Genomic DNA, 15,875 nt, shown 5'->3' with positions numbered 1-15,875 from the left:
CCAGGTGTCTTTTGCCAATGTTGTTGTTGATTGTAAAAAAATTAATGTAAATAATTTCGATTATGATTCTTTTTATGAATCTGTTAAACCTAGTAGTTCTGAAATAAACAATGAGAGCTACTTAGATTTGTATAGTGTGAAAGTTAACAAAAAATGCATTAGTATTCTCAATATGAATATAAGAAGCTTAAATGCAAATATTTATAAAATCAAGGAATTTTTGAGTGTAGTTGAGAGGTTGCCTGATGTGATTTGTGTGCGTAAAATATGGCTAACTAATCTGAGACCTTTTATAGGTGAGTTGCATGTATGGTTTTGTAAATAAATTGTCTAATGGTAAGTAATCTGGTGGTGTTGCATTATTTGTTAGAGCTTGTCACTCTTATGAGGTTGTAGAAGGTGTGTCTTTTGAACAGTGTGATGTAGATGATTTGTGGATTTATATTTAACTTGAAATTTATATATTTTTTATAGTCTGTAATGTTTATAGACACCCAAGCGCTGTATTTAATAATTTTAAAGAATATTTTCTCAATATTTTAGACCTATTAAAATCAAAAGAAAAAATATTAAATAATTGGTGGTGATATAAATATAAAACTTTTTATTAGAGATCAGTGTACTAATGACTTTTTGGATTGTATTTTTAGTGCTGGTGCTTAGCAAATTGTTCATTCTTAAACTAGTCATTCTACTGATTATTCCTCTATATCAGGGGTTCCCAACCAGGGGTGCTCGCACCCCCAAGGGGTGCGAGCCAGCATTCGAGGGGGTGCGAGGTGGCTGTTAATTTTTGTATGATAAATAAGGAGATTTTCACTCTCTGATAAAGTTTGTAAAGTTAAAAAGTACATTTTGTTATAAAAAGAAGTTGGCGCTAATTTTCTGAATAAAATAATTTTATTGTTACGTCATAGAGCAAGAGCGCTTTTCTAGAAGTAAATTCATTACTAATTTAATTTAATAGCTGTTAGTTTAGAATTAATATTTCCGTAAAGCTTTATTAGAGTTTTACAATTGAGAGTTTTAATCATCTATTCTTTAAACATTTTATTTTCTTAACTGGCCATTAATTGTTTAAAACAGTTTATGAGCTAGCATCTATTATAATTGAAATACTTAGATAAAAAATAGTATCTTCAGCAGGTTTTTTATTAGCTGTTAGGTTCTGTTAAGTCTACTACATTTATAATGTAATCTTTTATTAAGCTTAGTTGTGCAGAAAGTGGTGCTTAAAGATTTAACATCAGTAAGTTGTAAAGTTCACAGCAATTACTGTATGTTATATCATTTAAGAAAACTTGTTTTTAGCTTTAGTGAAACCAATTTTTATACATCAGCAAAAGTATTCAATGCATCAACTTTATTTCTATTTATTCCTTTTTTGAACTTAAACCGTTTATCTTTTTCAATCTACTCTTTTCTGTTTATGTTGTAAGCATACAAACTTTTTTTGTATTGCTTTTATACAATACAAGACTAAATATCTTTTAACTTTTTAAAATCTTAACTCAAACCTTTCCTAGCTGCTAATAGTTTTGAAAATAAAACATTACATAAGCTTAACTAAACAGCTGATTTCATTTTTTAAGTAAATAAAATCATAACAAAATGTATAAAACGTTTAGTTTTAAGTTTAAGCCTAATATTTATTACTTTTCTAGTGCTTTTTCCTCACTTCTAATATTTTTTCAAATCTTAAAAAACTAAGTGACGAAGTCATAGGCTGAAGCATTGTTTATGTATAAATGTTCAAATATAGTTAGTTATGTTATTAAATTTCCAAGTATTTTATTTTTGTTAAAATAGTACACTATCATAAAAATAAAAATTATTAAGGGCATAGGGAAGGTCCAACATTTTTTTTTACTTAAAACAACATCGTATTTTATATGAAAGTTTAAAGTACAAACCAGAAGCCAGTTCTTACAGAATTAAAAAATCTTATTTAACTTTTGAGATATTATAATTTTTATAAAAAGTACCCGATACAAACGTATGGACCGCAAATTTTTCAACATAATTTTTCTTAAAAATTAAAAAAATCATTAAACATCTATCTTCTCCTTCATATTTTGAGCTAGAGACCTCAAACTTTCAGGAAACGTTCCTTTTGTAATTTAGAAGACTTTTGTTTTAGAAATTTCTAAAATATTTAAGAAAAAAAATTTTAGATAAAAAAAACAAAAAAAAAAGGTTTTTTTTAATAAAAAAATTGTTTTTCAAAATTAAAAAAATTCCTGCATTCAATCTTTTCAAAATTTAATAATACACATTCTGTTAAAGTTTGAAGATGATTTCTTAAAAAATGAAGGAGGAGATAGATTTTTAGTGAAACGGTCTTTTTTTGCATTTTTAGTTTGCGCCTTCCATTAGGAACCTATTAAGGTCACTGACTTTGATTGCTCATATCTCAAAAAATACTTTGAATTTTTTTAAGCGGTTAAAAATGTCTGATATCTCGGATAAAACTCTATAAAGAAAGATCAACTTGTAAAAATCAAAGTGGACCCCCCTATGCCCTTAATTAATGAAATCAATGATTTTATAATCAAATTATTAATAAATAATTATAGCATCTAGTGTTAGGGGTGCGAGATCAAATAAAGAGACTTTAGGGGTGCGGGGCATTAAAAAGGTTGGGAACCACTGCTCTATATCATGTTTATTATAGTTTTGATGTCTAGATGTCAATGCTGTGGATTATTAATTATATACCTGATCATATGCCTCTTACTTGTGAAATTAAATGTGAAAAGTCGAAAATGAGTAGTGTAATCTTAAGTCTTATTAGGACTTTAGTAAGTTTGAAGTTAGAGCTTTTCTATATAACTTGAGTATAAAATTGCAAAACATGAGGTTGTTGGCTGAAAACTGTGAAGATGTTAATAAACATTGGGATGATTTTTAGTGGATTTTTAGTGAGACAGTATTTAATAATGTTCCAGTGAAAACGTTAAGTATTAAAGAACAAAAACTAAAAGCCAAACTATGAATAACATAAGGTGCAATTACCTCAATTAACTTTAAAAACTTAATGTTTAAATTTGCCATTAAAGACAAAAAAAATCTCTGACTCTTTTTTTAAATATCAAAATCTATTAAACAGAGAAATAGAATGTTCCAAAAGACTTTATTATAAACAAGTATTTAAAAAGATTTAAAATATAGTATAAAGTTATGCAAAATAATGAATAATATTGTTTCAACTAAATATACCTACAGGTAATGAATTAAAGGTGTGCTTGATGAGTGTGGCAAAATTGTGAATGACCCAAAATGATTAGGCAATCTAATGAATAAAAATTTTGTAAACATTGCTGACAAACAGTTAAAAGAGAGAAAAGATGTTGTTGATGTAAAGAATGATGAGTATTGTTCTGACTCAAAAACGTTTTTAACAAAATTTTGATAGTCACATTTTGAATTATATCAAAACTATGAATCCAAATGTTAGTGTGCTTTCTGATGTCCCTAGTATTTGTTTTGTGAAGCTTAGAGCAAAATTATTATTTCATATTATGCTGTATAATGGTGTACGACTTGATAATCGAAAATTCTTTTGTACACCAGGTCCTTAGATCAAACTTTTGGAGTGCATTTTTTATTGTTCAATAAACAATAATAAATGTGTTGAGCATGGTTGCTTAAGTTTGCTGAGGTAATCTCAATTTATAAATCTGGTAAAAAAATGACATTAATAGCTCCAACCTATTTCTCTTTTATCCCCATTTTCAAAAACTTTTGAGTTTTTAGTGTGTAAGAGATTGAAAAAAATATTTTTGTTGAATGAGGTACTACATGAGAAACAATATAAGTTTAAAGAAAATATTTAGTTAGATTAACAGTTAGTTGTCTGAACTAACTGTGAATCAGATTGTGAAATAATTAATTAAGGCTGATGAGAAAAATTGACAAATTGCTCTATATTTTTAAATTTAGCTGAAGCATTTAATACAGTTAATCATAAAATTGTAATATCAAACAGTATAAAAATATAACATAAAAGTTATAATAAAAGACTTAATGTTAAACTTACTAAAAGACTATTTAACAAATAGAAGCCAATCAACTGTTATGAATAATGTCTGAGCGTGAAATTGTGAATGGTGGAATACCACAAGGTTCTTGTTTGGGTTCTTTGTTGTTTTTTGTGTATATTAATAATATTTTTTCCACTATTGAGATAAATATCAAATTGTTTGCTGATGATGCCTGCTTAAGCTACTAACATAGTGATCCTCAGTATTTAAATGAAGTTATTAATAAGGATTTGGATAAAGTTGGTAAATGGTTGCGTGGTAATAAACTTTTTATTAACTATTTATTCAAAACCCAATTTTTTTTATTCAAAAAAAAAATTCAAAAAATTTGAATTTAGAATTAAGATTAATTGTTTTCTTATTGGGCGGAGTAATAGTATAAAATACTTGTGTGGTTTTGGATGATAAGCTGCATTGGAAGAAAAATTTAATTATTCTGAAATCAAAATGTTTAGGAGTTGTGTCAAAAATGATATAATACTTTGACACAATTACACTTAAAAAGATATATTGTAGTTTGTATATACGTACATCCAAGATAGTAAATCTGTATGGGGTGGTGCTGATGACTGTTACTTAAAACCAATTGTTTGTATCCAAAAAAGAGTAATCAGATATGTTTGTTGTGTAATTGCCTTGACCACAACAAACCCTCTATTAAAATCAATAAACATTAACAGTGTCCCTGAAACTTTCAAAAACTTGAGTTTTTTTTTTTTAAATTAGCTACTAAAACTTTTTGTAATTTTTATTGAACAACAAAAAAAAACACTCAAAATACTTGGTCCTAGAACCTTGTCCACATAAAACCCTTTCAATTATTGAGTCGCCCACAACTTGGATATCTTTTAACGTCTTATCCAGGACTAGCAATAATTTGTCAAACAACTACAAGGAATAGACCTAAAGTGCTTCTGTATGTAAGTTTTTTTTGTATTAAAATTTGATTCATGTTATATGGGTAGCAGATTGTGACGTTTTTTTTTATTTTATGATTATCTTGCTATTAAAAGAATTATTGCTATAATTTATTGAAATACATTAAATTTATTATCAATTTATTTTGTTTGTTACCTTTTTATTACTTTGTTTGATTAAAGATAGATAATTTACAAATTAGAGGTAAATTTTTAACGTTAATACAAATTTATTATTATTTATGTATCTATTATTTTTATGAGTTTTGTGTCAAGTTAATACTAACAAATATATAATACTTATTGTTTTATTAATTTTATTTTTGATATCTTTGTTTAATAGAAACAGTTTTTTTTCTACTTACAGTATTTCTTTATTTTAGTTTTTTTATAGAACTCAGTACTTTCAATTAGATATTGATTTATTTGAGTTTTGCAACAGCTGATTGTGAGTTCACACTAGTGGCAGTGATCACATGATTGGATTGTTAATGTGCTTTTGTTGTAGCTTCAGCAGATGCTTGCTTGGGGTTTTGAGCTTAATGATTTTCTACATTTTGTGGTTTTTATTGAAGAGATTTTAACCTTGTGAGTGCTTGCTAAATGGCATGTCACCAATGGAATATTTTTAAGTTAGATAGACAGTACTTTTTTAAGTAAGTTTAGTATTACTTTTAAAGGGGGAGGTAGATTTACAGGTGATGACAAATTGCTTGCTCAAACATCAAAAAACATTTATTGTTGTAGAGGGATTGTTGTATACTTTTTTACAATAAAAAAACAAAATAAATAAATAAATAAAATATATTAAAAGCTCTTAGACAAAAGTTAAAAATAAGCTAAAATGTATCCCTCCGACTGCATTAAATGAATTGCACAAATATTGTGGCCTGATTGTGCCTAATAAATGAATTGAAAACTCATAAAATTGGTTGTTGACACATAAAAAAAAATTATTATTATTCATTATTTATTTTATGGTAATAACATTATCTTACAAAAATTAACGTTTTCAGGGCAATAAAGATAATACATCATGTCTGCTTTTGCCTGTTACTTGAATATTTATCTAAAATTTTTTTTTTTTTTTAATAATTTCTTTTTTATTTTTATTAAAAGGCTTACAAAAATAACCATAAGCTGAACACTTTACAAAAGTTTATTTTTTTATCTTGCTTGATATTAATCCACTCTAATTTTTTAAATTAGATCTTAGAAGCAAACTTGTTTTGAAAAATCTCACAGTTGCATGTTGCAAGATTGAAACCCAGTGGTTGACACATAAATAATAAATTAAGCTAAACTACTACAATAGAAAACAGTTTTATAAAATATTTTAAACTTAGGAAAATTTTATATAATGTTTGTCTTAACACTACTATCTATTTTTCATTATCATCTAACCCTCATTTTTTCAGAAATGTTCGCAGGTTTTCCAAATTTCTTCCAGTTTTTTTAAAGTTTTTTCGTTCTATTTTAGTTTGAAGACAAGTTTAAGGTAAGAAACTGTGTTAAACACTTGATGAAGACAAATGCTGTAAAAAACTACTTTAAATGTGTTTAAAACAAAAAAAAAATTGATGAAGACACAAATCTTTTATTTGTATGATAAATTTGTTAAGTCAAATCAAAATTTCATTACTGAACATATGAATATTGTAAAAATTCCAGATTTTTTTTTATTTCCTTATATGATTGAAACTCCAGGTTTCCAGGTAAAGTGGCAATCCTGATTTTTAAAGATATGAGGTTGGTATTAAACTAGAAGATTAAGCATGATGTACTAGTAAAAGCTGACATTTCAAAGCAGTATTTATTATCATAGAGAGGGGATTCAATCCAAAACATCTATAAAAGACAAAAAGTGTTAAAGTCCATTTTATAATTTCGTTTAATTTCAAAAAAAACAAAACATGATATTTCTACCTACTAAAAGTTCTAAGTATTTAAATTATTTTTAGATAGTCTTAAAAGTTGTACTACGTTAATAACCGCGATGCCAGATATTAATCTTACTTAAATCTATCAGTTTAATTAAAATTTTTATTATTAGTCATCTTAAAATATTGGTAGCTCTCGTGTATTTAAAAACAACTGTTTAATTTTAAGTACGTTATTTTTAATTTTGTTTATAAAAACTTTATGTTTAGATTATTGATAACTTTTAATATTTAAGGTAGCCATCGGTAAGTCAGGGATAAAGATATAAATTTAAAAAAATAAAAGCTTTAAAATAGTTTGCTGATTCAGCAAAAATGTAAATCAGACTAAACTAAATACTGACCTTTAAACATAATTTCCTCATTTTGGTACTTAAGTTATAAACACATTTTTAAATAGAACAAAAATATTTAAGTTGTTATGAAAACCTAAAATACAGAATTAAATCTAATATATTTATAAAACTAGTATAGTATAAACAAAAAAAGGTTTACTAATTAAAAATTAAAAAGAAAGTGTAAATTTTGCTGCAACAATTAGTCTTTTGAAAATTAGCAGGATGAAACCCTTTTGTTTACTGAAAATAAAACCTCTATGTTTTGACTTGTAGTAATATAAAGAGTTATCGAAGTCTAAAACCTATTATCTTTTATAAAAGTAAATATGCATTAAAAATAACTCTATAAAAATTATACCACTGCAGTGCAAAGTAGACAGGTTTTAGTTACGTCCCTATAACTAATTACTAAAAGGAAATGTTTCTTTAATTGCTGTTTAGTAAAACTATCCTAATTTTTATTTAAATATACATATCCTTTTACTACTATGGATTTAATTTAACTTTAGTATTACAAAAATTATTGTATAAAAAGTATGTAGTATTAAGCTGTAAATATCTACGGACCAGCTTGAAATTTTTACTTAAGCAACTACTATCAGTAACTTAGCTGTCGAAAGTTTTACAGAACTTTACATAAGTTTATAATATTGTTTACATAAACACAAAAGGTTTTGGCGAAACTGAATAAATATAAGAGTTGAAAAATTTATTTGTTATGATGTACACAAAAAATACCTACTTTAATTTTTTTTTAATTTTGTCTCAGAAAACTTTTACAGCTTATTTTCTTAAAAAGTTAAAAAAAATCATTTATCAGTCAATTACGCTTGACTTACTTTTTTTTTGCATACAATTTTGTTGTAGATTAAAAAAAAAATTTAATAAAGAAATGCCATGGTGAATGTTAAAACTATATTTTTTGATATAAACTAAAAAAAAAACTAAACTCAAAGTAAAGTCAATAGTAAATACTCAAACAGTTATAATTATTAAAAGCAGTTTTATTGCAGTGTCGTAATTAAATTTTCTTTAAATATTATTTTTTTTTGATAAAAAATGTGGAAATTATGTTATCGTTGTCAGAAATGATACCTAAGTTGTGCTATTTCTTATCTTATTTACAATCCGATTTGGGTGACAAAAAAGTTGCGACTTCTTCAAGTAAACTACAACAGTAAACTAAATAAATTATTTACATTTCATTAAATTGAGCAATCTTTTTTAGGTAAGACAAATAACTATGTAGTATATTTTAAAAAATAAATTAAGAATTGACTGGTTTGTTTAATTTTCGAAACAGGGTTTACTTATAAAATTTTTTTTTACGTTTAATGCATAGTTTTTTGGTATAAGCAAAAGAGTAACGAAACATTTACAATGCTCAGGATATTGTAAAATTTTAGTCTTGTTAGTTTGATTAGTTTTAACCGGTACTTACTACGGCCATCTTTAAGAAAGTTGAGGTGCTACGCGCAATCAATAATAAATGATGATTTTTACCACATGACCATCAACAAAAGTACTCAAGACAACATACTACCGGTTTAGTCCTTATTAGGACTAACCAGACAGACATAGTCTCGAGAAATCGCTATTGAGACGTAACCAAGCGTGCTAAATTAAATCTTAAGTTAATATGTTCTAGTTTTTTTAGGAAATATCCAAGAGACAGAAATAAAATGCTATAAAAACACTTATCAAGGGGTCCGAGACTAAAAAATTATTAAATAAAGCTATGTTGCAGTTACTTTGTGAAGTAAAAATAAAGAATTAATTTAAAATACACACATACAGTAAAAAGCATATGATTGATGTTTAGAATGTTACTAGATTTATGTTTATACATTAAACATCGCTATGAAATTCGTCATAACTCAAGTAAAAGTTTTTATTCCGAAAAACCTCTATATACTGACTCAGAATTGAAAATATTTTCCTTACAACTACAGACTATAAGCCTAACAGTTATGAATTTTATATGAATGTAAGATTAACAAAAAAACTTAAGTTTATAGTTTTTTTGTACAGTTAAGTTAAAAACATTAACAGAGGTGTAAAAAGGCACCTAGAATAAATTTTCAGAATCTAATTTATTGAAAACATTTTTTGTGGTTTATTTTAAACTATTTTAAGTTGTTTTGAGCAAAATTTATAATTTTAATGCTAACTTTTAAGAAAATGCATCTATAGGGCACAATCAATAGACCGTATTCAAATGCCAAACAAAAGCTCCGATCGTTTTAGGTTTTTTAAGTCAATTACAACTTATTTCAACGGAGTATAGGTAAAATAGTTAACATTTAAAAATAATGCCTTGTTTAGAATTTAACAGAACTGCTTTGATGTTAGTTTTAAGTTTTAACTAGTTTTTGAAATGGTAATAGTTTTTTATTTAAAATTAAAAAATAATGTACTAAAATTATAAGCTATTCAAATTAAGTTATTGTAATTAAAGCCTACCCTATTCTTATGCTTAATATTTAATTTTAATTGATTTATACTTTATGTAGCATGTTTTATGTAATTTATGATGTTTTGACTGGTTTTCTGTTTCTTGTGCACTCCCTGAAAAAAAAATATTAGGAAAAAAGCTACGATTAATCAATTAAAACTTTATCTTACCGGAAACTTTACACATTTTAGTAAAATTAATTGTGCTTTTTGCTAAACTTTTGAATAATGTTGAACTAATATGACATAGTTTTGCAAATCTTTATGTTGAAATCTAAAGTAAACTATTTTAACTGGAATAGTTTGAATTATCTATTTATTTACATATCATAGAATCTTTCTTAAAAATGTTAAGACAAGCTAGTTACTAACTTTGATTACTTCTCGTGTTAATTTTATAATTTATGAATATTTTCGTTATTCATGTTAGTTTTACATTGTAAGGTAAAATTTTCACATTTTCATGATAAATGATCAAGGTTTTATTTTTAACTTAAGGAACTGTATTACTTATAAAGATTTTGCATTTAGTTTGACTAGTATTTAAAAAAGTTATGTAGTTATATAGTAGACATTCATGAAAACTTCTAAAGTGCTTATAAAAAGTTACTACAGAAAATAATTTGTTAAAAAAAAAACAAGTAGCGATACCCAACTAAAATGGTCTAGACACGCCCCTGTTATGTTTTATTACAAAAATAAAGTTCCTTTATGTTTAAGGTTTTTTCACTAAACAGTTTTTTCGTGATCAGATGAAAAAAAAATCTTTTGTGACTCAATAAACAATATATGTATCCTAATGCTGTTTACAAAATAAAATAAAGCAATTTTATGAATTTTTATATCATTTAATTGTACTAGTTAGTTATATTACACAGTAGAAAACTTTAAATAGTTAACATTTGAAACAAATTAAATATGATTAAAAAAATTATTCTAAAATAAACAAATTTCAAAAGTATGTGAAATTAAAATTATAAGGAGCTTGATTTTAAATTTTTTGTGATTTTGAAAAATAATAAGGCTAAAAATCTAATAACTGATCTAATTTAAAATGGTTTCTGAATTGTTAATAACTTAAAAGTTAACATTAATGTCTAGCATAAAGTGTTTTCATAGTATAACATTGTTTTTTGTTTATTTTTTTTTAGTTCAATAATTTTAATCTTTTTTTAAATGGAATCAAACGGTGCTGTCTTGTAAAAGACATGGTTTTAATTATATTATTAAATGTGGACCTTGTTATAAAAAAACTAAGTTAAAAACTGTATATAAAAGTGAAGATTTACGTACAAAACCTCACATGTATGCAATCATGCTTTTTTATAATTTTAGTTTCAGAAAGTTCAAATAACTTAATTTTCAAAATGGGCATTAACCCACTATTTTTATGATGAAATAAATAAAATTTAATGAGATTTTTAGTTAACTCAATTAGCTTAAGTATGAAAACCACTGTTTTAAGAAATATTTGGTTAACTGGTTAAGGTTTTGTTTCAAGAAGTTGATCTTTTTGGAGCTTTATTGAAACAGAAAATACTAAAACCTAAACAGTTTTTACTCATATACATTTAACTGCTGTAAGCTTTTAAGATTAAGTTAAACCTACAAAAGCCAATCATCATGTATTTTATGAGATATAGAATCATTGTTAAACTGTTAACAATGAGGTTCTTCATAATAATAAAATTAATTTATGTTGGTGTTCATTTACAATATCATTGTTTTAAACTAAGTATATTTTTTATTTTTGCAGTTTAAAAGTAAATTAATTTTTTGTAGCATAAAATTGTTAAAACATTCTTGAAGTAAACTAGAAGTTTTTGATTGTTAAATGTAATTACTTAGTATTCTTTTAAATTGAGATTTAAAAAATTGAATTAAATGTCACCAGGATTGCCAAAAAACCTGGAATCCTGTAATTTTACATTTTAGGTTAAAAAACCTAGAAAATGAGAAATAGAACCAAAACATGTAGTTTTAAACATCTCTACAAGTAAAGTAATGAAATTGCGTTTTGACACCAAATATTTTTATAAAGATAAAATTTTAGTTTACACAGGTATCAGGGCACACATTATTCAACATTATTTGCAGGAACTTTTTCCTATATTATAAGATGTTCAATATATATTTACTACCAGGTCCAAATTTGTTCAATGTGCTGTTTAAATAGTAAGTAGCTTTAAAACATATTTACAATATTGATAATTACTCGGATGATGTTGCACCATTATCAAGCTGAAATAGTATTCATAAGTCAGGGAAAACCATCTCAAGTTGACCAAATTTTGTTTTCGTTGGCACCTTTAATTAAACACAATAATATTTGATGTCTTTTTAAACTATAATTTTATGCTAAAAATCAATCTTTTAAGTCTAATATGTTTAGTTATAATATATGCTTTGTTCAAAACAAGCTATATAAATATATAGGTAAAATTAAATAATTTTATTTAAAATATTAGCATCTAAATATTTAATTGCTTTTATTTTACAATATTGTAATTGATATAAAGTATTGTTTTGATATAATAAGTTTACATTGTGAAATAAAATTAAGGCGTTTAAATATTAAAGTTTTATTATTTTATGACAAAAAAGTTTAGTATGTTAATTTATTTATAAAATATTGATTATTAGCCAAAAATTATGGTTCAATAGACATGAAATATAATACAATTTCTGGCTAAAATTGATTGGTGAGACAAGACAGCTTTTTGCCTTGAAGTTAATTTATACTAAAAAAAGACCCAAAAGCTTGTACTTTCAAAAACCTGTAAAATATTCAGAAAACCTGGAAGAAATTTCTCAAGAATACTGGGCAACCCTTTTTCACAGAAAGCTCATAATTGTCATTTAATGAGCTGATCTTGATCATTGCTTTAATTTTGACTTCTAATTACTACTCAAATGTATTCTACTGACATGAAATTTTTAAAGTAATTATTTTAAATGCATATGTTTACAAAATGTAAGCACATATTTATCTGTAATCTAAATTTATCAGACTGCTTAAATATGATAGCTATGATTGCCTTTTTTACTGTCTACTTTAGAACATTTTTAACCGTTAAAAGGATACTTTTAAAAATGATTCTAAAAGAAATTTTATTTAAACCAATTTACACTTTAAAGTTATGTTGTTTAAAGTGTTTCAATAAGTCAATTAATTTATTATATCATAGTAAACCAAAGAGTTATGTTTCACTTATTTTGAAAAAGTAAGATAGCATACTGTCAAAAACTATAAATATTCTGTTTTTAATCAATCTGATTAAAAAGATCTTATTATACTTTTACAATCATTGCTTCAAAGAGTAAAATCATGTAATAAACTTTGTTTATTTCAAGCCTTTGATAAATATTAAAGTTGGTTTCCAAGCAATAAAATTAAGTTGTTTAAAAACTTCTATAAAAAAATATTTTTAATAGTGAGTTAGCCTGTTGACATTCACATAGACAAATAGTAATTTTTGTGCAAATTGAACAAACATTTCTCAGCACAAGTGATAAAATTTTGTTAAAAAATTTAAGTTTTTATGCTTATTAAAGTACACAAAACCACTGTTTCTTAAATTATTAAAGGCTATAGGGAGTCCAACATTAAAAAAAAAATTTTTGACTTTTATATGAAGACTTTGAGTACAAACTACAAGCCAGTTTTTATAGAATTCAAAAACGTCGTTTAACTTTTGAGATATTTAATTTTTTGTAAAAATTTTCTTATATAAATGTATGGACTGCAAATTTTTTTGGGTCAATTTTCTTGGAAATTATAAAATCACTAAAAATCTATCTCCTCCTTTATTTTTCAAGCGATCTTCTTCAAATTTTTAGGAAATGTTTCTAATAAAAAAAGGCATAGCGTTACTTTAGAATTATAGTAATTTAAAAAAAATAAAAATATCATAAAAATTAAAAAATAAACAAAAAAAAGATATTTTTACAATTTTTATTTTAATTCAAAAGTAACCTTTTTTTGTTAATATATAAAGATTAAACTATGAAAGTTAAAAGAAGATTACTTGAATATGTAGGAGGAGATAGATTTTAAATGAAATATTCTTTTTTCGCTGTTTTTGTTTTTCATTCCCATAGGAAACCTATTATGCGGCCTGACTTTGACTGGTCATATCTCAAAAAATAAATTGAATTTTTTAAAACAATAAATAGCATCTTGAAGCTTTGAAAAACCTCTATAAAATCAGATAAATTTGTCAAAAATATATTTTAATTCCCCTATGGTCTTAAATAAATTTGTTTACATACAATATAAAAAACAAAGATGATTCTACTTGTTTGAAAATAGGTTAAAAACTATAATTTTTATATCTCAATTGTCTTTATAAAGAAAGGTATGCTCTACTAAAAACGTAAATAATAATTTTTATTAAAAAAGTATTATTTACTAGGTTAACATTGCTTATATAAAGATTTATATAAATTAAACCAAAAATGTTTTGTAAAAAAAAGAGCCCCTGTAGTTTGAAAAGTAAACCAGACCTTCATAATGTTTATTAAAGCACGACTATAGTTTTAAAATTTAATACTTTAATTTTACAGGATAGGCTATAGAAATTAAAAATGGACTCAATTGAAAAACTTCTATTAGAAGAATTAAATTACGAAAAACAATGTGAATTGGATCGCTCAAATTATAAAAGAGATATGGAATTGTACAACCTAAACAATCACAGTAGTATAGATTTATCTATTTTTAATCAAGATCTCTTTCAAAGTATATGCGAAATTTCAGAGGAACACAAAAACATTTTCTTTTCACCACTGAGTATTTCAACTGCTCTTTCAATGCTACTCATAGGATCTGATGGCTGTACAAAACAACAAATTGAAAAAGCATTAGGGTTTGTTAAAAATGAAGGTTTTTTGCATGATCTCAAAAACCTCTATGACATGCTGAAGTTTGCTTCAGGGAAAACTATCAAAAGTATAAAGCTTGCAAATTCTGTATTTCCAGCCAAATCTTTCAACTTGTTAGAAAAATATCTTAAGGAAATGAAAAGTGCTTTTGATTGTGAAGTGAATGATTTGGACTTTGAGAATGAAACAGAGAAATCTAAAAATTTTATTAACAAATGGGTGGAAACGAAAACAAATGAAAAAATAAAAGATTTATTCAAAAGCATAGATCCGCAAACTGCATGTATTTTAGTCAGTTGCATTTATTTTGAAGGTGACTGGGTTAGAAGATTTATAAGTGACAAAACTGTAAATGGAAATTTTAATTGTTCAAACAATTCAGTTTCAGTTGTCGAAATGATGTGTGCAGAAGAATATTTTAGTTGGAAACATGATAGTGAAAGGAAATTTCAGTGTGTCAAACTTTTATACAAGCCACACAATCATATGTTACCTGCTGACTTTTACATGCTTATTATTTTACCAGATGAAAGATTTGGTCTTGATGAAGTTGCCAAAAGTCTAGATGCTGAAACAATTAAAAGCCTCACACATGAACAGTGTTTCAGAAGCAGAGATTTAGATTTGAAAATTCCAAAGTTCAAACTTGAATATGAAATTAAACTAAACGAAATATTTAATTTGCTTGGAATTACAGATGCTTTTAATAGAAATTCTGCAAATTTCAGTGAAATGTCTTCTGATCCATTATGTGTATCTAAAGCCGTTCATAAAGCTTTTATTGAAGTCAATGAAAAGGGAACTATAGCTGCTGCAGCAACTGGTTTGGAGTGTAAACCTTATTGTGATAATGATGATGTATATCATCCATTTATAGTTGATCATCCGTTCATGGTGTTTATTCAGCACAAACAGCAAACACTTTTTATGGGAAAAATAAATTCACTTTGAAAACAACAAAACTGAAGCTTGGAAATGTTATGGCTAATCATGGTATACTTTGATCTATTAGTAGGTCTTTTAAAATTACTAAGTTTTGAAACTTTTTGTTTGCCATATTTTATTAAAGGTTGTCATCATTTTTGAATAATCCAAGTGTATAAAATCTTATGTTGCTTTTTCTGTAAAATATGGCTTTTGTTCAGTTATAAAATAACTGCCCTCTGTTTAATTATTTTTGAGTTGACTTTTAGTAATAAACCCTTTAAGTTGAACATTTGTTAAATAAATTAAACCATGAGAAATTAGATTTTATTTAACATTAAGTTATGTTAATACATTGTACAAGTAGTTTTTAGT

The 15,875-nt window shown here is 25.3% G+C and overlaps 1 protein-coding gene across 1 annotated transcript; it reads left to right on the top strand.

Annotated features, from left to right (window-relative positions):
- Nucleotides 1-14,279: 14,279 nt before the first annotated feature.
- On the top strand, nucleotides 14,280-15,527 carry LOC145832548 (serpin B6-like). The gene has a single exon (XM_082939863.1). The coding sequence runs from the start codon at nucleotides 14,280-14,282 to the stop codon at nucleotides 15,525-15,527; it is 1,248 nt and encodes a 415-aa protein (XP_082795989.1).
- The last annotated feature ends 348 nt before the right edge of the window (nucleotides 15,528-15,875 follow it).

Source organism: Thalia democratica, chromosome 3, assembly GCF_965202585.1.
Source record: "Thalia democratica chromosome 3, ktThaDemo2.hap1.1, whole genome shotgun sequence".
In the NCBI taxonomy this organism is placed as follows: Eukaryota; Metazoa; Chordata; class Thaliacea; order Salpida; family Salpidae; genus Thalia; species Thalia democratica.
The sequence above is the reverse complement of the archived record's forward strand: the minus strand, read 5'-3'. Positions and strand labels throughout refer to the sequence as shown.

Coding starts and splice junctions, on each gene's coding strand:
- LOC145832548 (XM_082939863.1), top strand. CDS start 14,280: ATGGACTCAATTGAAAAACTTCTATTAGAAGAATTAAATTACGAAAAA.